The sequence below is a fragment of the Ranitomeya variabilis genome, chromosome 6 (assembly GCF_051348905.1).
Source record: "Ranitomeya variabilis isolate aRanVar5 chromosome 6, aRanVar5.hap1, whole genome shotgun sequence".
NCBI lineage: Eukaryota > Metazoa > Chordata > Amphibia > Anura > Dendrobatidae > Ranitomeya > Ranitomeya variabilis.
The window spans coordinates 556,036,951-556,059,444 of NC_135237.1; the positions used below are offsets into that span (position 1 = coordinate 556,036,951).

Consider the following 22,494-nt stretch of genomic DNA (forward strand, 5'->3'; position numbering starts at 1 on the left):
ATAGCCTGTCTGCGATTCCTACTTTAAATACTCCTCCACTGACCACCAAGCTGCCTGTGTATCCATGTAACCGATGTAAAACTGCCATGAGCCTATTGTTTGTTATTTTAGGCCTTTGATAGCCTGTCTGCGGTCCCTACTTTAAATACTCCTCTACTGACCACCAAGCTGCCTGCCCGTGTATCCATGTAACCAATGTAAAACTGCCATGAGCCTATTGTTTGTTATTTTAGGCCTTTGATAGCCTGTCTGCGGTCCCTACTTTAAATACTCCTCCACTGACCACCAAGCTGCCTGCCCGTGTATCCATGTAACCAATGTAAAACTGCAGTATTTTGCTTATAAAAAAGAAAATACTGGAGAGATATCAAATGCAGACATTTTAACATTAAAAACAAAAACACATACAACAAAAAACTGGTACAGTACAAAAATTGGCCACCAGCTACAAAAACTTTCTCCTGCAAGTAGTTAACTGAAAGGTTTTTTTCCATTGAAAACACAGATATGGCATCCACCGAGTGTTGTCCTGTCGCGTCTTCTTTATATTATTGCCAAGAAGCTGCAACTGAATAAAGCTGAGCTTCTACCTTCTGCCTCTTATTAACTGCTTTTTTTTAAAAAAATTGTCCACCAGCTACAAAAACTTTCTCCTGCAAGTAGTTAACTGAAAGGTTTTTTTCCATTGAAAACACAGATATGGCATCCACCGAGTGTTGTCCTGTCGCGTCTTCTTTATATTATTGCCAAGAAGCTGCAACTGAATAAAGCTGTGCTTCAACCTTCTGTTCCAAATTACCATTTTTAAAAATGCCATTGGCTGTTCCGGCCTACTAAAGGTGTCTGTCTGCCCCTGCCTGGTGTAGTCCTCAACTGAATAAAGCTGAGCTTCAACCTTCAGTTCCAAATTACCATTTTTAAAAATGCAATTGGCTGTTCCGGCCTACTAAAGGTGTCTGTCTGCCCCTGCCTGGTGTTGTCCTCAACTGAACAAAGCTGTGCTTCAACCTTCTGTTCCAAATTACCATTTTTAAAAATGCAATTGGCTGTTCCGGCCTACTAAAGGTGTCTGTCTGCCCCTGCCTGGTGTTGTCCTCAACTGAACAAAGCTGAGCTTCAACCTTCAGTTCCAAATTACCATTTTTAAAAATGCAATTGGCTGTTCCGGCCTACTAAAGGTGTCTGTCTGCCCCTGCCTGGTGTTGTCCTCAACTGAACAAAGCTGTGCTTCAACCTTCTGTTCCAAATTACCATTTTTAAAAATGCAATTGGCTGTTCCGGCCTACTAAAGGTGTCTGTCTGCCCCTGCCTGGTGTTGTCCTCAACTGAATAAAGCTGAGCTTCAACCTTCAGTTCCAAATTACCATTTTTAAAAATGCAATTGGCTGTTCCGGCCTACTAAAGGTGTCTGTCTGCCCCTGCCTGGTGTTGTCCTCAACTGAACAAAGCTGTGCTTCAACCTTCTGTTCCAAATTACCATTTTTAAAAATGCAATTGGCTGTTCTGGCCTACTAAAGGTGTCTGTCTGCCCCTGCCTGGTGTTGTCCTCAACTGAATAAAGCTGAGCTTCAACCTTCAGTTCCAAATTACCATTTTTAAAAATGCAATTGGCTGTTCCGGCCTACTAAAGGTGTCTGTCTGCCCCTGCCTGGTGTTGTCCTCAACTGAATAAAGCTGAGCTTCAACCTTCAGTTCCAAATTACCATTTTTAAAAATGCAATTGGCTGTTCCGGCCTACTAAAGGTGAATGTCTGCCCCTGCCTGGTGTTGTCCTCAACTGAATAAAGCTGAGCTTCAACCTTCTGTTCCAAATTACCATTTTTAAAAATGCAATTGGCTGTTCCGGCCTACTAAAGGTGTCTGTCTGCCCCTGCCTGGTGTTGTCCTCAACTGAACAAAGCTGAGCTTCAACCTTCAGTTCCAAATTACCATTTTTAAAAATGCAATTGGCTGTTCCGGCCTACTAAAGGTGAATGTCTGCCCCTGCCTGGTGTTGTCCTCAACTGAATAAAGCTGAGCTTCTACCTTCTGTTCCAAATTACCATTTTTAAAAATGCCATTGGCTGTTCCGGCCTACTAAAGGTGTCTGTCTGCCCCTGCCTGGTGTTGTCCTCAACTGAATAAAGCTGACCTTCAACCTTCAGTTCCAAATTACCATTTTTAAAAATGCAATTGGCTGTTCCGGCCTACTAAAGGTGTCTGTCTGCCCCTGCCTGGTGTTGTCCTCAACTGAACAAAGCTGTGCTTCAACCTTCTGTTCCAAATTACCATTTTTAAAAATGCAATTGGCTGTTCCGGCCTACTAAAGGTGTCTGTCTGCCCCTGCCTGGTGTTGTCCTCAACTGAATAAAGCTGAGCTTCAACCTTCAGTTCCAAATTACCATTTTTAAAAATGCAATTGGCTGTTCCGGCCTACTAAAGGTGAATGTCTGCCCCTGCCTGGTGTTGTCCTCAACTGAATAAAGCTGAGCTTCAACCTTCTGTTCCAAATTACCATTTTTAAAAATGCAATTGGCTGTTCCGGCCTACTAAAGGTGTCTGTCTGCCCCTGCCTGGTGTTGTCCTCAACTGAACAAAGCTGAGCTTCAACCTTCAGTTCCAAATTACCATTTTTAAAAATGCAATTGGCTGTTCCGGCCTACTAAAGGTGAATGTCTGCCCCTGCCTGGTGTTGTCCTCAACTGAATAAAGCTGAGCTTCTACCTTCTGTTCCAAATTACCATTTTTAAAAATGCCATTGGCTGTTCCGGCCTACTAAAGGTGTCTGTCTGCCCCTGCCTGGTGTTGTCCTCAACTGAATAAAGCTGACCTTCAACCTTCAGTTCCAAATTACCATTTTTAAAAATGCAATTGGCTGTTCCGGCCTACTAAAGGTGTCTGTCTGCCCCTGCCTGGTGTTGTCCTCAACTGAACAAAGCTGTGCTTCAACCTTCTGTTCCAAATTACCATTTTTAAAAATGCAATTGGCTGTTCCGGCCTACTAAAGGTGTCTGTCTGCCCCTGCCTGGTGTTGTCCTCAACTGAATAAAGCTGAGCTTCAACCTTCAGTTCCAAATTACCATTTTTAAAAATGCAATTGGCTGTTCCGGCCTACTAAAGGTGAATGTCTGCCCCTGCCTGGTGTTGTCCTCAACTGAACAAAGCTGAGCTTCCACATTCTGGCTTTCGCCCTATACTATCAGATATTAAACTGCATTTGGCCTACTAGTGTGGTTAGGCCCTTGAAACAGTGTCTGCTGCTCTTGGGTTTGCTACTCCACTGAACAAAGCAATGCCGCCTGTTTAGTCCTGTTACCAATTTTGAACTGCATTTAGCCTACTTTATTCTTTGGCCCTATATCTGTTTCCTCCTCATCCTGCCCATTGCCCAGCCACTGCTAGATGAGTCTGCTGGTACATTGACCTAGACCACTACATTCCCCTTATACTCTACACAGCCAGAATCTGACCCTGCTGAAAGTAAGGTTCCCCTTCCCCCATGTTATACCACCTTACACAGGGACAGAGAGGAAGGTGCAGATGAAAGTGCAGGTTCCTTCATCAGGTGGGGGGGCATACTCGTTGGCGACGTCACTGGCACAGGGCCCCTCAGAGTACGCAAAAGTGTCGCTGCTGGTGGGAGGCGCCCCCGCCATGCAAACACACCGCTGTACTTTGAGGGGCCCTGTGCCAGTGCCAATGCGAACGAGTGGGCCCCCCCTGCTTGCTCAGGATCACAGCACTTGCAACGTTGAAATACTTACCTTTCCCTGCAACACCGCCGTGACGTAGCCCGCATTTCCTGGGCCCACGAAAAACTTGAGCCAGCCCTACTCCCCCCACAACTTTTGCCAAATGACCCCCAATTCCCTATGCCCAACTATTATTATAAAGTTAATTAAGATTGACAAGCTTCAGAAACAAGAATGGATGTTTTTGGCATTAAAATGGGCACTGTAGGTGTTTTCCTGGCCTCCACTCACTGCCGACTATGCTTCCCCATTGACTTGCATTGGGTTTCGTGTTTCGGTCGATCCCCGACTTTTAGCGATAATCGGCCGACTGCACTCGACTCGACTCTGGACAAAATCGGGTTTCACAAAACCCGACTCGATCTTAAAAAAATGAAAGTCGCTCAACTCTAATGGTAGGATTTATGTTCCGTATTAAATGGATTTAGTTTCTTCTGCTGCTGAAGAGGTAATGATTCTTTCTATACTGGTCAGAAACATGCAGCTCCATTTCAGCTGCTTCTGATCCGGTCATTATCTCTTCCTATAAAAACTGGTCAGACCTTCTTGTCACTGCTGGTGAAAGATTTGTCTTCCTGTGCTGTGTGCTAAAGCTAAGTGGTTGGAGTGGAGTTGCTGTAGCAGTGATCTGTGGTTTGTTGTAGTATGTGTGTGTTTATCTCCTGGTCCTTGTCCCCATTTAGTTTATCCCTCCCTGTCCCTATCCTCCTCCCTATTGTTGGTTAGTGCTTTTGTATGATAGAGGTTTTCTGTTATTCTTGTTTTGTCTTTGTGTCTTGTTTACTTTACATATCTGTCCCATGCCTCAGGGGGTTTGGTTGGGGGCAGATTAGAGTTTAACAGGAGCACAGTAAGGTCGGAGTCTCAGGCCTTTCTACTTTCAAGAGTACCCCTGGAACAGGGATAGTTAAGCTCCCAGTTGCAGCGACAGTTTGAGACCCCCTTCCTTCCCGAAGACCATAATAATATGACAGTTACCAAGGATACATAATATGGACCTACAGTTCTTTGCACAGAAAAAAATATCTTGCATTAGGCTATATTTCTCCATTGGTATTATTAAAAGAGCTATAAGTATTTGGGTTCCATCAATGTTCAAAATAATCTAAGATGGAAAAAAATGAACATAAAATTGCCTTTTTGGGGGTTTTCCACGTATCTGTCTTCAAAGATGATAGGGAGTGAGTTCCAGTCTCCATCGATGTCCAGATTTTCGACAGGTAGAGGAGGCATGCTGGTGAAGTACTCTGAACTCCTGACATCGGCTGACAAGTTACCGTGACTTTGAATCCTAGAAAGAGTAAAATAATAGTGAAATTACAAGGGTTGTCCAATTTCTTGCTGCCTGAGGACCTTTAACATTCCAGGTGCCAGTAGGTAAATCCATTGTTTTTGCTCAGCCCATCTTTGCCATGCTCCCGGTAACTCATTAAGGGCTGACACCATATTCCACAGGCTTTATCACACTTTATTGTTCCATGTGCCCTTTCTTTGCAGCCTGAGTGTCCTCTTTTCTTCCAGTGCCGATAGACACACAAAAGCTACTTTATCAGCCCATCTTTGCCATGCTCACTGCATCTTAATAAGGGCCAAAATTCTCTTCCATAGGCTTTTACCATCTTATGTCTCTGGCTTTGCCTCTTATTAAATGATCAGTTTGGAGAAATTTGGTTTATTTGTTTGGGTCATGGACCAATATTGAAATTTTTGAGGGAGCTGTTTAAATTATATTTCATGTGTATTCATGACATAACCCATGATATTTGTGTTACATAACACCATCAGACATGGTGCTTATAGCTATCGTGGATCTAGTTTGGGCATAGCTCTATTCGAATCATTGGGATTAGATGTACCATTAGTATAATACACTCAATATATCGAAAGCTTTTGGTTACAATTGATCATGGAGCACATTGCTTATTTTGCACAATTCAATTATGTAGAACAATAGGGCTTGGGTTATTTGTATGGTTTCAAATGTTTTTAAATGTATGTCTTTTCTGCCAATAAAAACTGTATATATTTTAATATATTACTAGGCGTGAACTTTATTATGTAGCTCTTTTGTCGATCTTTAAAATACCACATTTCGTTAATCAGTCTAAAACATCTGGAAAAGCCACACTGATGTGAGTGAAATAAGAAAATTAAACCACAAAAAATAATTTGAAAAATTGGACAAATCATTTGATGAATTTGTTATAGATTGGAAAGTCACTAATTGAGTAGAATCCGGGCCAAAAAAATGGAGGAAATGCAATGATGAATCAGGCGGCTAAGTGTTTCAGAGTTGATCAGTTGATCTGATCCTTTAATTATCTGCACAGAAAAATTGAAGCTCCTTGACCCTTCCTGCCTTGGCCATTTTTGTTTTTTTTATGACGAACCTTTATTAGTTTGGTCACTTTTTTGTTCGCATTTCAGGAGCCATAACTTTTTTACTATTCAATCGATAAGGGCTTGTCTTTGTGGAATGAGTTCTATTTGTCATTGGCATCATTTTGGATTACATGTAACATTTCGGAAAACTTTTATTCACTTTTTTTGGGGGGAAGAATAAAAACAAAACATCAATTCTACCACAGTTTTTTCAACATAGTAAACTTGACACTATTCACCATGTCACATACTTTATCCTGTGGCTCAGTACGATTAAGGTGTTACAAAATTTAAGAAGTAATTGTTTTCTTATCAATTTACAATAAATATATAGTTTGGAAAAACTATCTATTTCATTTTGTGCTATCATATTCCGAGAGCCAAAAGTTTTATATTTTTCCATCAGCAGAGCTTTACGGGGGCTTATTTTTAGAGTTACAACTCTGCTATAGTTTCACTGCTAATGTTTTTTATATCACTTTTCAATATAATTTTTGTCAAACGAAATGAGCCAGAAAATGAGAAAATCTAAATTTTTCATATATTTTGTAAATACCATTCACCTTCAGGCATAATTGACATGTTCTGTTTATTTTATTAGTCATTTACTAATATGATGGCACCACATTTTTTTTATTTTTTTCCACTTTTGCTACTTTTGCACAAAAATTGTCTCTTGTTTCGGTTGCCAGAATATTTTATTTTTCTGTAAATAGTTTTTGCTGCTTCCTTTTTTGGCCACGTGATTTTTGATTACATTTTATTTCACTTTTTGCTATGATGGTTGAACAAAAAACAACACATCCACAATTGCTTTTTAATTACGATTTCTCCAGAGTTCACCATGTTAACTTTATTTCACGCAGTCAGCTGTAGCTTTTATTTAATGTGGGATACATACGGTATGACGTTTTGATCATTTTTTTGCAAGAAGGGATGAACAAAAACAGCAAATCAATCAAAAGGTTTTCCTATTTCTTGTTACGTGTTCATGATGCAGGATCAATAATGATATGGTTTAATTACATTGGTCGTTACGAATATGTTGAAAGCATATCCTCAGGGGATTATTGAACAAAGTAAAAAGTGAAAAAATGTTTTAAAAAAATTAAAATAAAACACAAAAGTTTAAATCACTCCCATTGAAAATAAAATAACTTAACAAAAATACACATATTTGGGATTGCCGCGTTCATAAATGTCCGATCGATCAAAATGTAAATAATAATAATAAATTACTGTAATCAGATTGTGAAATGGCATAATGAGGAAAAAAATTGAAACTCCAGAATTACGTTTTTTTAGACCGCGCAACATTGCAATAAAATGCAGTAAGAGGCAATTGAAATATCGTATCTACCCTAAAATGGTATCAGTAACAATGTCAGCTCAGGACACAAAGAATAAGCCCTCACCCAGCCCCAGATCCAGAAAAATGAAGACTCTACGGGCCTCGGAAAATGACAGCAAATACCAAAAACTTTTTTTTCATACAAATTTTTGAATTATTTTTCACCACTTAAGTAAAAAATAACCTAGACATGTTTGGTATCTGCATACTCACACTGACCTTGAAAATCAAAATGGCAGGTCAGTTTTACCATATACTTAACATTGGTAAATAAAAAAAAAACAAAACCATTGCGGAATTGTACTTTATTTTTCAATTTCACCGCACTTGGATTTTTTTTTTGGTTTTTCCTGTTTTCCGGTACGTTATATGGTAAAAATCAATACTGTTGTTTAAAACTAAAACTCCTTCCCACAAAATACAAGCCCTTACATGGCAATATTGATGGAAAAGTAAATAAGTTATAGCTCTGGGAAGAAGCGGAACAAAAAAATGAAATGGCAAAGGCGGAACATGGCCATGGTGTGAAGGGGATAATTGCATTGAAAATACATTGCACTACTTATGTAGTCCAGTGCATTATCTCATAAAGTTAGTGATTGATTGAAAAGTAGCCTACTAGACCTTGCCTTTAGCTGGAACTGATAGGTTGTTGTGTTTGCAGATCGGGAGGCCATTGTTAGGTCTCCAGTTGCCATAGACCCATCAACCCATCAGCACCTGATTGAATAGCTGGAGAGTCGATGGGTTGACAATGGGAGTCAAATTCTTTACACGCAACTGTTACTATTGACAGTGGCCTTTGACAAATTTAAAGTTCTGGGTGGTAGTTACATCCAGGAGGGTGGAAATTGTAGATGGAGGCTCAGGAGGTCTACGCAGGACAATGCAGCCCTATATTTCACCTACTTTTGCAAGTGAGGGGTCCACCACCCATTATTATACTCATCGTATACTGTACATTATATGTACTAATCTACTTACAGGTTTTCTTGAAGCGTGAGAGCTGCGGATTTTTCATGTTCAGTGTAGAAAAATGCTTCAGAAAATCTTCTGACCTGTGAGAATTGCAAAAAAGCATGTAGAGAAATATATGTCTGGAATCAGTTGCACAGAGACGAAGGTGACGCTAGCTTAACTCTACTAAACCTGTATGATTACTAGGGGGCACCGCAACATGATCATTCTTGAAGCAAATGTACAACTAAACATAAAATTTAGGAAATTTATACTGTCACAACCAGATAATAAGCCACTTGACACAGGCTCGGACTGGCAGGTAGGGGAAGAGGAGAATTCTCCGGTAGGCCCCCGTCAGTGAGTGCCAGGGGAAGAGGAGAATTCTCCGGTAGGCCCCCGTCAGTGAGTGCCAATGAGCAGTGATATTACACTCGATTCACAATTTGCTAAAAAAAAAAGTATATTCCAATCATTAATTAACTAAATTAATATTACATAGAAGCAAAAGTTAATTTGTGTACTAGGGTCAGGTTATTTTTACATTTAGCTGAACACTGGGCACTGATAGTCAATCTTACTGGTGGGCCTTTGTCAACCCCGCCCAACACTGACCTGTGCCCATATTTTCCGGTAAAGGCCCCCATATACAATAGATGAAGGGCTCTATGTATGAGGAGCTGGGAAAGATCACTGGCTGCAAAATATAACCTGTCACTAGTGAAAAAGTGGCCAGTTTTTCACTTTTTTTTTATTCTTACTGCTCCCCTCAGTATATTGGTTTGTGGGGTTTTTTCTAATCCACCATATGGTTTGAGAGATAAGATCTTTTTTTATTTCTTGTTAATTTTTTGGGTCGTTACCAAGTGGATATACCTCATGAGGAGAAAATGCAGAGCTGCTTAAAGACACACCCTAGAGGATCCTGTAAGCCACGCCCAATTGTTAGAACAATAAAAATATACACTGCCTAAAAAAGGCCTACATCTCTGTAATCATATGGAGGATTAAACTAAAAACAAAAACAGAGTACTCAGGGAAACGGCGGGAATAGAATAAGAGCAAAAACTCGACACGTATCACCCAGTGACAAGTTCTCTTTAAGGACTATAATTTTAGCACAAAAAAAAACTGTAAACAGAAATATTCATGTTACGTAAGATAAATATAATTTTTTTCAATTTTGTTGTATTGATTTCCTTCTTTCAGGTCGCTATGTGATGGCAGAATATGACAGAAGGGGAGATACAGATCTGGGGGATAAACAGTTTTCTATTTTTTTCTTTAGTATTTTCGTGTCTACAAGCACTTGAATTGGTTCTCCAGTGCCGTTGACTTCTGCATCAGGAGATAAGTGCCGCCATTGTTGGAATTTTATCAGCAAATATCTGCCAAAATGATTGCACAAAGAGCAGGTCTCATGCGCCTGCCCTGTCCGGTGCGGAAGAGAGTAGACCACCTCCTTAGGTGTTTTACAGTGGATCTGTCACCAGATTGAGCACTATAATTTGTATACATCATTACATAGATGTTTTAGGTCTGATGAAACTGGCTGGAAACCTGCGGCGATCACATGGAAGGTAAAATATGACTCCATTACGGTTCTCTAAGATACCATACTTGGCCACAACCCTTCAAGTAATTTATGAAGCTCTTACTGACCCGTAAGGTGTGATGTTCTTGTGTGAGGTAGGTGGTCACATCTGGATGAAGCGTCACAATTTCCAAAAATTTGGTCCATGTCACCAAAAGCTGAGAACAAACCCAAGCTAAATCCTTGCTGATCTGCTCCGTTATCAGGTCAGGATTGTCCAGCATCTACAAGAGGCAATATAAGATATTACCGATTGTACAATAACACGGCAAAGTAGGACGTTACGTTTTATTGATAATGTAACACAAACGTAGGCCATGGTCTTAAAATTATGTGACTGCTCGATTAGCAATATAAATAGACATTCCACTACAGTCTGAGAGAGTTTACCTTCTTCAGAAACAGTGGGAGTCCTAGAGGTTGGACCCCAATGATCCACAATGAACAGAAAGATATCTCCCCTCCTGTTGGGGCTAACTGTCAACTTGGGAATAGGCTACATGGTAGCAACTGGTCACAGGATTAATGGTACATGACCTTAATGTATCAGCATAAAAACAAACAAACAACTGAACCGAATATTTTGCCAGAAAAGATGCCAATGGGTGGTTCTGTCTTCATCCCACCGCCCAATTATGTGCTTGACATTCTCATATATCTTTTATCCATTGCACCTCTCCGCCCATTAGTTTATGGATGTAATGGAAAAGTCACAAAATCGCTGGAGCTAAAGGTGTTCCTCTTCCAGATATCGTGGTACAGTCTACAATTTTATCCACCCCCAACCCAACTCTGGGCTCCCCCAACTCTCACACTATTGGGCAAGGATCTACACAAACCCAGTCATTTCTTAGACCAGGGGTCACAGAGAATCTTCAAGTATGATATACAAATATGACACATTATGTGTCACCTTCTTTTTATGTATATATAAATATATATATACATATATATATATATATATATATATATATATATATATATATATATATACACTCACTGGCCACTTTATTAGGTACACCTGTCCAACTTCTTGTTAACACTTAATTTCTAATCAGCCAATCACATGGCGGCAACTCAGTGCATTTAGGCATGTAGACATGGTCAAGACAATCTCCTGCAGTTCAAACCGAGCATCAGTATGGGGAAGAAAGGTGATTTGAGTGCCTTTGAACGTGGCATGGTTGTTGGTGCCAGAAGGGCTGGTCTGAGTATTTCAGAAACTGCTGATCTACTGGGATTTTCACGCACAACCATCTCTAGGGTTTACAGAGAATGGTCCGAAAAAGAAAAAAAATCCAGTGAGCGGCAGTTCTGTGGGCAGAAATGCCTTGTTGATGCCAGAGGTCAGAGGAGAATGGGCAGACTGGTTCGAGCTGATAGAAAGGCAACAGTGACTCAAATCGCCACCCGTTACAACCAAGGTAGGCCTAAGAGCATCTCTGAACGCACAGTGCGTCGAACTTTGAGGCAAATGGGCTACAGCAGCAGAAGACCACACCGGGTACCACTCCTTTCAGCTAAGAACAGGAAACTGAGGCTACAATTTGTACAAGCTCATCGAAATTGGACAGTAGAAGATTGGAAAAACTTTGCTTGGTCTGATGAGTCTCGATTTCTGCTGCGACATTCGGATGGTAGGGTCAGAATTTGGCGTAAACAACATGAAAGCATGGATCCATCCTGCCTTGTATGGAGCATCTTTGGGATGTGCAGCCGACAAATCTGCGGCAACTGTGTGATGCCATCATGTCAATATGGACCAAAATCTCTGAGGAATGCTTCCAGCACCTTGTTGAATCTATGCCACGAAGAATTGAGGCAGTTCTGAAGGCAAAAGGGGGTCCAACCCGTTACTAGCATGGTGTACCTAATAAAGTGGCCGGTGAGTGTATATATACACACACAACGTTATTACAACGGGCATAGTGTTAGAGAATCAATATTATTTCATACTATATATAAAAATAAAAAGGAACTGCATTGAAGTGCTCATTTAATACTCCACCTGTACTGTAATACTTGCATTAAAGTCTACTTTAATCACATCAACTACCTGAGTGCCAAGATCATCTTTAGTTGGCGACCCTAATTGTGCACCTTATTCTTGGAGTGCCGCTATCTTTTTCATAGCAAGATGGCTTAGACATGCCTCTGCTTCTTCTAAGGGTGATTCACTAGAAGAAGCGGGGGCGAAACGTGCGTAGGGGGTGGGGATGTCTAAACCATCCCCTTCACTACTTAAAAATCATGGATGATTTAACCATTTTTTAATTAATATTTATTCAGGCATTGTAAATTAACACATGATTAAATAAATATTTTTTGACAATACTTAAATTTATTGTCATTACTATAGGTTGAATTATGTTGCAATTTGTGACCGCAATTATACAGGTGCTTCTCACAAGAACAGAATATCATCAAAAAACTTAATGTATTTAAGTTCTACAAAAAGTGAAACTCATATATTATATGGTGTTTATTTCTGTTAATGTTGATGATTATGGCTTACAGCCAATGAAAACCCAAAAGTCATTATCTCAGTAAATTAGAATAATTAACTAAAAACACCTGCGAAGGCTCCTAAGTGTTTAAAAAGGTCCTTTAGTCTTTTTCAGTAGCTCCACAATCATGGGGAAGACTGCTGAATGATAGATGTCCAGAAGGCAGTCACTGAAACACTCCACAAGGAGGGGAAGCCACAAAAGATCATTGCTAAAGAAGCCGACTGTTCACAGAGTGCTGTATCCAAGAATTTTTGTATTGAAAAACTGAAATAAATTACTTTTTTGATGATATTCTAATTTTGTGAGAAGCACCCATATCACATAGGGCTCAGTTAATCATTGCATTTTGATGTGAATCTTTCTTAATTAGTGAATTTTTGTTTTGCCACAAATTCATCAAACAATATGCCAATTTTTTTTAAGTTGTCTTAGTGTGGCTTAATTAGTTTTAGGATTTTTTTTTTATCTTTGTGACTTTTCCAGATGTGTTAGATGGATTCATGAAATGCAACTTTTTTTTTTTTTTAAAGTCGACAAATTTAATACATTTCTATTGCAATATCCCCGGAATGATTTTCTGTATGCCAATTATTTTGCCGTTTTTATGTGATATTATGTGAAACGTGTGACTTTTCTATCTAAAAAGTGGCAAAACCAGTAAAAGGCAAAAAAAAAGACGACAAATTTTGTTCTTTGCCCAAAATTCATGATTCAAGTGCGCCATTTTGATGAAATTGGATCAAAAAAACCCGAAACCAGTGGAAACGACAAATCAAAAAAGAAAAGTGACTTAAAAGTCCCACAAATGATGAATCAACTTCTTTAACTTTTACTTTTTCTGGCCCTTAGATATATATGGCAGGCATCAGCGACAGTGTCTAGGCGGCTAGAGGGTCCATGTGTCACACCACAAAGATTAATAGGGTCTTAATAGGAGATCACTCAAAGAACAATATATTTTCACTATTGCTGTATGTGCAGTGTACCAGCGATCAGTTGATTGCAAGCTTAAAACCACTAGGAGGAGTAAAAAAAAATGTGAAAAAAATAGTTTTTAATTTAAAAAAATTGGAAAATTTTGTAAATTGAAAAAAAAAATGTGAAAAAAAAGTTTTTAATTTAAAAAAAATTGGAAAATTTTGTAAATAGAAAAAAAAATTAAAAAATTAACATATTTGATATTGCCATGTCCATAATAGTATAAACGAATAAATATTATCATTTATGCCACACAGTAAACACAAACAAAAATTGCTGTTTTTTTTCACGTTGACTGTACAAAAAATACTAATGCCAGAAAATAATCATTCCTAATGGCTCCAGGATAAAAAAACGTAAAAAAGTAGCTGTGATCAAATTTTTATTTCTTGAAAAGTCTCTCTTTTTTATTCTTTATAATGAGTAAAGACAATTATTTCATTTACAATTAATCAAGAATAAAAACAATAAATAAATAAAAATACATAAAAAAACAATACATACATTTTAAAACAAATGTGGTTTTGATGTCATTTGACACTAAACCCCAGCATAAAGTTACCCGGTCATTTTTTTTCCGCGCTGTGAATGTCGTAAAGACAAAACCTGATCAACGGCGGTGCAATTTTAGTTGTTTTTTTTCCATTCTGCTCTATAAAGGATTGTTTCTCTATTTTCTGGCATGGTAAATTAAATGATGCTGTTGAAAATTACAAATGTGAGACCTTGATGGCAAAAATAAAAAAATAAAAAATAAAGTTAAGGCTCTTGGAAGACTTTGATGAACGAAGCAAAAGCCAATAAACTGTTAGACTGGAAAGGGTTAAGTTCTGCTGGAGAGTTTTACTTCTTTATTATTTAAAAATGTACGCCAATCACTGATGGTCCCGATGTGGATCCGCAGTAATATCTGAAGAGGCCACTAGATGGCGATGCATGACTATCAGTAAGAAGGCAACGCTCAAGGTCCTCGTGACACATCGGGTGAGACGTTTCTACACCAGTAAGGCCGGGGTCACACTAGAGAGGAATACGGACAAGCGAGAGGCGCAAAAACACACTGACCAATGTTTCTCTATGGGGCAGCTCCTGTCTATTTCTCGGCTATATTTTACAGGCGTAGAAAATCGCAGCATACTGCGTTTGTCAGCGTATTGTGCAAAAAATCTGCCAATGAAAGTCTATGGGGGTGAGAAAAACACGGATTACACACGGACCATCAGTGTGACTTGTGAGAAATACGCAGCGGTGGTCTATAGAAAAGCCGGCAATTCAGCGCGGTGTACAGTAAAATCACACTGACAGGTTACAATAGAATAGATCAAATAAATGTCTACACATAGTATAGGTGTCTACGATATAATCTTCTAATTCTGTCTGTCTGTAACGGAAATCCCACATCGCTGATTGGTTGCGCCAGCTGCCTGCGACCAATCAGCGACAGGCGCAGTCCGGCCACGAATTGGCGCAGGATTTAAACACCGCTTCACTGATTGTTCAAATGCATTACGTTCCATGAGCAATAAAATTTTATGATAATGTATATATTTTACCCAGAAAATCCTGTGTATGCACTATTCTTAAATCTTCATAAATAAACTACATACATATTCTAGAATACCCGATGCGTTAGATTCGGGCCACCATCTAGTATATATATATATATATATATGTCAGTGACACACATATATATATATTTATATTTAATACAGAGCTTTGGTAGCTTAAAAGCCGGTAATTCAATTCTCCTTCCCAAACCCGACATGATATGAGACATGGTTTACATACAATAAACCATTTCATATCCCTTATTTTTTTACATATTCCACACTACTAATGTTAGTAGTGTGTATGTGCAAAATTTGGGAGCTCTAGATGTTAAAATAAAGGGTTAAATCACGGAAAAAACTGGCCTGGGCTCCCACGCAATTTTCTCCGCAAGAGTGACTGAGGGCAGATATTAATAGCCTAGAGAGGAACCATGCTTATTGCCCCCCCTGGCTAAAAACATCTGCCCCCAGCCACCCCAGAAAAGGCACATCTGGAAGATGCGCCTATTCTGGCACTTAGAGCTCCCAAATTTTGCACACAGACACTACTAACATCATTAGTGAGGAAAACGTAAAAAAAATAAGGGATATGAAATGGTTTACTGTATGTAAACCATGTCTTATATCCTGTCGGGTTTGGGAAGGAGATAGCAAAAGCCGACAATTGAATTGCTGGCTTTTCTGCTATCTAACTCTGTATGAAATATATATATATATATATATATATATATATATATATATATATATATATATATATATATATATATATATATATATATATATAGACTGTATATATGATTTCACGAATAATTGAGCCCATGGATCCATTCTATGTCCATTATGCAAGCTGGCAAGAAAATCTCGCCGTACGGATGCCATACGGATGACACACGGATAATTTTTGGAGAAAAAATCGCATCCTCACGTGCTGTTGTTTACTAACTGTGAAGAATTCACCACTAAGAGTTTAATAATGCTGGACTACACTAGTGCGGTAACGCCCCTTCCTGTGATAAGCAGATCAGTGTCTATGGACTTTGTACACAGAGAACCTGGTGTGGGCGGGGTTAGCTTTCTCTCCTCTGCTTCATTCTAAATCTAAAAGCTCTGATTGTGTCACAACTGCTGCACCCAGTAATCTCAGTGATACATCGTTGGATCCAGCTTCTCTTTACCTACATTATGCTGCTCTCAGATGAGGTAGCAAAAACCTGCTGACAGATTCCCTTTAATGTAAGCTATCTGGCCCTGGCCATGCTGTTCAGGAACTTTTCTGCATATTTCGTCCTTAAAAAACGGACCGTATTTTGAAACATTAGGTGTGACCCCGGCCTTATGGTCCAATGAGGATTAATGCAAAAGTAATTTATAACGGTACCGCTAGTAATTCTGGGAGGTACAAACCTACAGAAATCGCTCCCTATGATATCGCTCCGATTATTGCTTTCAGATGAGATGAGACTTTATTTCTGACATCTCAGCTTAGACTATCGATTTACTTGAATGATTAAAATTTTGGAGCAAGGCGACTACATACACCCTATTAGGACACTTGCATTTTTCTGCATTTTCATTTTAATTATCCAGGTCAGAATGATCACGGCGATACTAAACATGTATTGGCTTAAAAATAACTAATTAAAATAATAATAATTTGGCTTGTGTCGCCATTTTTCGCGACCAGTCACTTTTTTAGTCTACCATCCATTGAGCTGTGTGGAGCCTTGTTAGGGTTTTGATTTTTTTTTTGTTTTTTTACAGCATTTATCGATCGAATTAATTAATTTTATATTTTGATAGATCGGACATTTTAGGACACGCTGATATCAAATATGGTTATTTTCTTTTTTTCTCATTATATTATCATATAATCATATTACATTAAACACATTTATATACTGTACATATATATTTTTTTATTTTACTGTTTTTCTTAGTTAAGTTAGAAAACTTGAACCTGTGATCGCCTGATCACTTGTACTAAATACTCCAATACCGCAATATCATTATATATAGTAAAAATGACACGTTCCTATGATGCCCAGTTACGGATTGGACGATACAGGAGAGAACACATTACAGGCACAGGGGTGTTCAGCCGGCCCCCCGGATATCATCGCAACCCATCCATCCCTGAGATTGCAAGATGATCATTGTTGCCCAAACTAATGTCCGAGTCGGATTGAGGCATTTAAATGCCACTGTCAGTGGCATTTAAGGGGTTAACAACAACACATTGATCACTGCTAAATAATATAGTTGGCATCTGCCCTCTATAGCACGGTCTCTGCTTTCGAGTCTTCTCCGGAGTCCCTGACACATTGCATAATGCCTATATCTGTCAAAGAGCGTGAAAGGGATAAAAAGCAAGCATGGAAATCCACTGTATAAAGCCAAGTAATTTTATATGTCCACCCTGTAGTGGCCACTGATGGGCTAATAGTCCTGGCCAGCATTGGCATACTCCAGCAATATAGGTGATTGCCACATTTCACCATTAATGTTTTTCAAAAATTACTCCTTAGGTCCTAGATTATCAAAAAAAATTAAAGATGGGTTGAGGTTTTTTTTGGGTCTTTATAATAAAAAAAAATGTAAGAAAAATGTACGTAACTACCCAAAATAATCCATGTAAGGCAGTTACAAGGATGTTCCACAAATACCCTAAATCTGCTCTCCTTAGGATAAGTGATAAATATATGATCATTGGCCGCATTATTTACAGGAATCGAAATCCCAATGTCCTCTGCGTGAGTGAAGCTGCAGTGAGCATGTGCAGCCGCTGGTCTACTCCCTGTCTACATGAGCGATGGTTGCACATGCTCAATACTGATCTGCTACAGCTATCATTGGCGATCAAGTGATCACATGTTCAAGTCCCCTAAAAATATTGAAAATAGCTAGATTTATTAAAAATCCAAACAATGAACACTGTGAAAAAAAAATATACAAAAAATAATGGAATTGTTGCTTTATGGTCAAGCGAACTCCCAAGAACAAGGTATTGCCGCGAGATATCTCTATTGAAAAAAGTAAAAAGCTTATTGTGGCCAAATCTTTTATGTTTTGAACAGCAAAAAAATAAAATAAAATATATATTTGGTACTTTCGTGCATGTGCGATCTTTCACATTCTATAGGAGTGGTGGTCGCACATGCTCACTACCGCTTCACTTACGCAGATAACTTTAAGATCAAGTGATCCCAAGTACCAATATTATAAGGACTTGTGAAGGTGGCTTAAAATGGTTTTCCAGGGTTAAGAAAAATCTTTTCTGTGCCATTTCTAATGTTGGAATGCAAGTATTCAAGGGAACGGTGCTAAGCTGCAGTACCAACATAGCCCATGCACAAGAGTGGCGCTGTTATCCTTTTTACGAAAAACTCCTCAAATTTTTACAAGTCTCTTATGGTCTTTTCAAATCTCTGTAACCAGTTCAGGGGATTCGACTAGAGTCGGTACATGCAATCATACCAGCTGACATTCTAATGATGTTACATGGGATAGAGACATAGATTATATATTGTCGGTGAATGTCAAGCTATATAATCTGAGGAAAGAAGTCGGCAAAATTCTGCAACATTCTATTCTAAAAGAACAAACATGATGCAATTTCAAATGTAGTAATTGATTTTTGGCAACATCCCCTTAAAGGGAATCTGTCAGCAGGTTTTTGCTATGTAATCTGAAGACATAAGGAGATAGAGGCTGAAGCACAGAATTCAGGGATGTGTCACTTGTCAAAGTGCGTGCTGTTGTTTACTAACTGTGAAGGTTTTATCACTAAGAGATTAACATTGCTGGGCTACACTAGTGCGGTAACGCCCCTTCCTGTGATAAGCAGCTCACTGTCTATGGACTTTGTACACAGAGCACCTGGTGTGGGCGGGGTTAGCTTTCTCTCCTCTGCTTCATTCTAAATCTAAAAGCTCTGATTGTGTCACAACTGCTGCACCCAGTAATCTCAGTGATACATCGTTGGATCCAGCTTCTCTTTACCTACATTATGCTGCTCTCAGATGAGGTAGCAAAAACCTGCTGACAGATTCCCTTTAATGTAAACTATCTGGCCCTGGCCATGCTGGGAAACATTCACTAAAAATACTTCTATGGGTAGCACGGTTGCTCAGTGGTTAGTACTGCTGCTTTGCACCGCTGGGGTTATGGGTTCAAATCCCAAAAAAGTCAACATTCTAAAGTAGTTTGTATGTTCTCCCGATGTGGTTTTTTGGGGGTTCTCTGGTTTCCTCCCAAACTCCAAGGAATTTAGATTTTGAGCCCCAATGGGGGCAGTAATTTATGGTGTAAAATAAGCAAGAAAAATCATCGTTAATAAATTGCAGATGAAAATATACTTAGATTGGGAAAATTCTGCTGACTAGTAGTGACTACAATGTCATGAAAAACGGAACGTATCACCAATATGGGAGATAGTTTGGGGCATGATCTGTTATCTGTGCAGAGAGGGGAAAGAAGTGAACTGTGATTATTGTGACAAAATCCTGTTTAAACAAAGTTATTTTCCTAAAATTTTGGAAAAGTGTCAACAATTTTGTCCTGGCCATTTTTGAGGTTTTGTGTGATATCATGTCCAATTTGCTTTTTTCTGTAATTTTGTTGTGTTCTTCCAATGCACACAAGGGAAATAAAGATGTGTATAACAAAACATGTGCAATTACAATAATTGTATGGAACTATTTGAAGGGTGCCAAGACTTTCGGTCATAACTATATATGTAATGTCTTCCACAATATATATATATATATTTATTATGATCCTATATGGTCGTCTTAAAGGGGCTCTCAGCTTCAAACATTAATAACTGGTTAACAATGGATTAACCATGCAATGTCACCCTGCTGTGATCAGCACTAGTGATCTGTAGGGAAACCTATCCATTAAGTATTCAATATCCATTCAGCGCCATCACAGGAGAGATGAAGTATTGCACGATGCTCATTCACATAAATGGGTTGTCTGTTTGATGTATGAAGATGGGTCCTCCACAGCGAGTTGCTCTTTGTATCTACTTTCTACTCTGGCCAAAATATTAGGATCCTGAATAAGTCGGTTTCCAAACGTCCAGAAATTTATGGTCCGTCAGTAACAGTAGGATGTTTTTTTCCCATGTTCATAAATTTTTTCCAATTTTTTTTTGAAGCTGGAGAAACTTTTACAGATTATCATGACTGTAGTTATTATAATTTTATATTTTACAGTGAATGCAACTAACTAGTTTGTGTCAGAATTACGGACATATTCACCTATAATCTTAATGATTTATTTTGGTTTTCCAATGTGTCGGTAAAAAATGTTGGCTGTCCGTGATTTTTTGACAAGCTGTACAGAAAAATTAAAAAAAATTCAAATTGACCCCCGTTATGGACTCGAGGGAATATCAATGAGTGTTCTAAACTTTAATTAACACTACAAGTCTCCTCTATTGGCAGGAGAGGTTGCTCCTCAACCATTTTTCGACTACCTTAATATTAATTTAATAATCTCTAGCCTAGGAATTAATGCTAATGAAACGGACACTAGTGATGATCCCAATTATTTAACCTACAGAATGTACAGATGGCGCTAAAATCCGAAGGCTTTCGGAAAACCAGCAGGATGGGGGCAGAGGTCTGGCTATAGTAATCTGCTTATGTGTTTCCTTTCATCTGTAAACGTCTCTTTGAGAGGAGAAGCAAGTGAGCGATATAATCTGCGATGCCTGAATTAGAGATGAGAGAGTCAATGGGAAGAGGAGCCCAGCTGTGTGTGAACTATTGAAGTCGTACAGGGGCTGCTGGGTGACCAACTACACATCCACAGTATGTAAAGACTCGGTAAGATCTGAGGACAGCTGGAGGCTGCCGCTGAGCCAGCAGGAGAAGGTGGAGATCAAAGACCGATATGATCATAACTATTCTACATACTGCATACAGCTCAACTCACCGGCTATTTTTACTCCATAGTTGGTATTACTTTATAATTTATGAGGAACGTGTGGCTGGACATGACAGAGGCAGACATTCACTTTCTTAGAAAAATCAATATGTTGTAAAGTGATGATGAGCCTTATTTACTCATCTGTATTTATAATGCCAGGGTCTTAGCTCATGTTGGTTCCTCTTGGGCGGAGCTTCTCAAACTTTTTTTTATCATGGCCTTACGGTGACTGAAACAAGAACATAGAGAAACTTTGCCCTCCGAAGTGGTCAAATGTCATGCTAAAAATACAAATTTGAAATAGATATCTAAGAAAGATAATGAAATCGATTCAATATTAGAAAACATTTGAGTTCAGCAGAATTTGATTTGTCTTCTTTCATTTTGGCCGAATCCAGTAAAATAGCAGTTGACTGGGCCCAATTGCCTGGATTACAGAGGGCCAGAAAGGAGTTCAAAAAAATCTTATACTCACCCCTCCATAGCTTTACCTGTCCCACCACTGCCACTCCTAGGATTGGCACCTCCTGGGATTGGCACCTTCTGGGATTGGCAGTTCTGTCTTCCACTTTCTTTCATCTTTCTTCCAATTTGGCCATCCATTCAAAAGGCCCCATTTCTGTTGCGTGTGGTACATGTATCAAACAAGAGTTTCACACCCCATGTGACCACATGAAACATGGAACCAAAAAGAAAGATAGGTAAGAAAATTGTAGGACCGACAGTGATAGGACAGGTACAGGGAGGGCTGACGAGATGGGAGTATAAGATTTTTTTTATAACCCTTTTTTATAACCCTTTTTTTTATAACCCTTTTCAGTTGATTCAAATTGCATTGAATTTATTTATTTCCCTGAATTGAGAAAATTTTCCCAAATCAAATTTTGGGATTTTTTTTTCAACTTTCATGGAAGTTTAGAAACTCTTGATATCCCAGGGGGAAGCTATTTTGGAACATTATTTAACACCAGATGAATTTAAGGTAATTTGAAGGTCAATGGATGAAATGAGAAAGTGAATTTATGAGAAGATGGCTGTGAAAGAGAAGTTCTTGATCGAATATCAAATGAGCTTGATACATTTGGAATAAAGAAGGTCATAGGCAAATCCAGGGCTTTAAAGGTGGCAATAAGAGCTGAGGCTTCAGCAGGTGAATGCGGAAACTGACTTTTCTATTATGGCTAGCCATTTAGTTGCCACCTGAACATGATGACTTGATGAGGTAGTGAAGTTAACAGGGAAGAAGGATTGATGATCAGTAACACAAGATGTGAATTTTGAGAGTCAGGAAGAAGCCTATTAAATGTTACTGAAATCCAATATATTGGAAAAGATGAGAAATGTAGACCATTGACAAATCCCTGTGGCCAATCAGCCATGGATTCTCTCCCTCGAATATGGACAGAGGAAGTATGAAAGCAGCCGATGCACTCACTTCCTCTAGTGTCTTAATTTGTCTTAAGGAGAGAAGAGTGAAGCCAACGCTGATTGGCTGCAGGGATTG

General features: G+C 38.9%; 1 protein-coding gene across 1 annotated transcript in view; it reads right to left on the bottom strand.

Annotated features, from left to right (window-relative positions):
• The window catches only part of FAM135B (family with sequence similarity 135 member B), a 289,887-nt gene that overhangs the window by 65,486 nt on the left and 201,907 nt on the right, over positions 1-22,494 (bottom strand). Inside the window, exons 10-12 of the mRNA XM_077271274.1 lie at positions 10,084-10,239; positions 8,449-8,522; positions 4,868-5,022 (exon numbers count right to left, since the gene is read on the bottom strand). Coding sequence (XP_077127389.1) covers positions 4,868-5,022; positions 8,449-8,522; positions 10,084-10,239 — 385 coding nt within the window. The remainder of the gene's footprint in view (positions 1-4,867; positions 5,023-8,448; positions 8,523-10,083; positions 10,240-22,494) is intronic.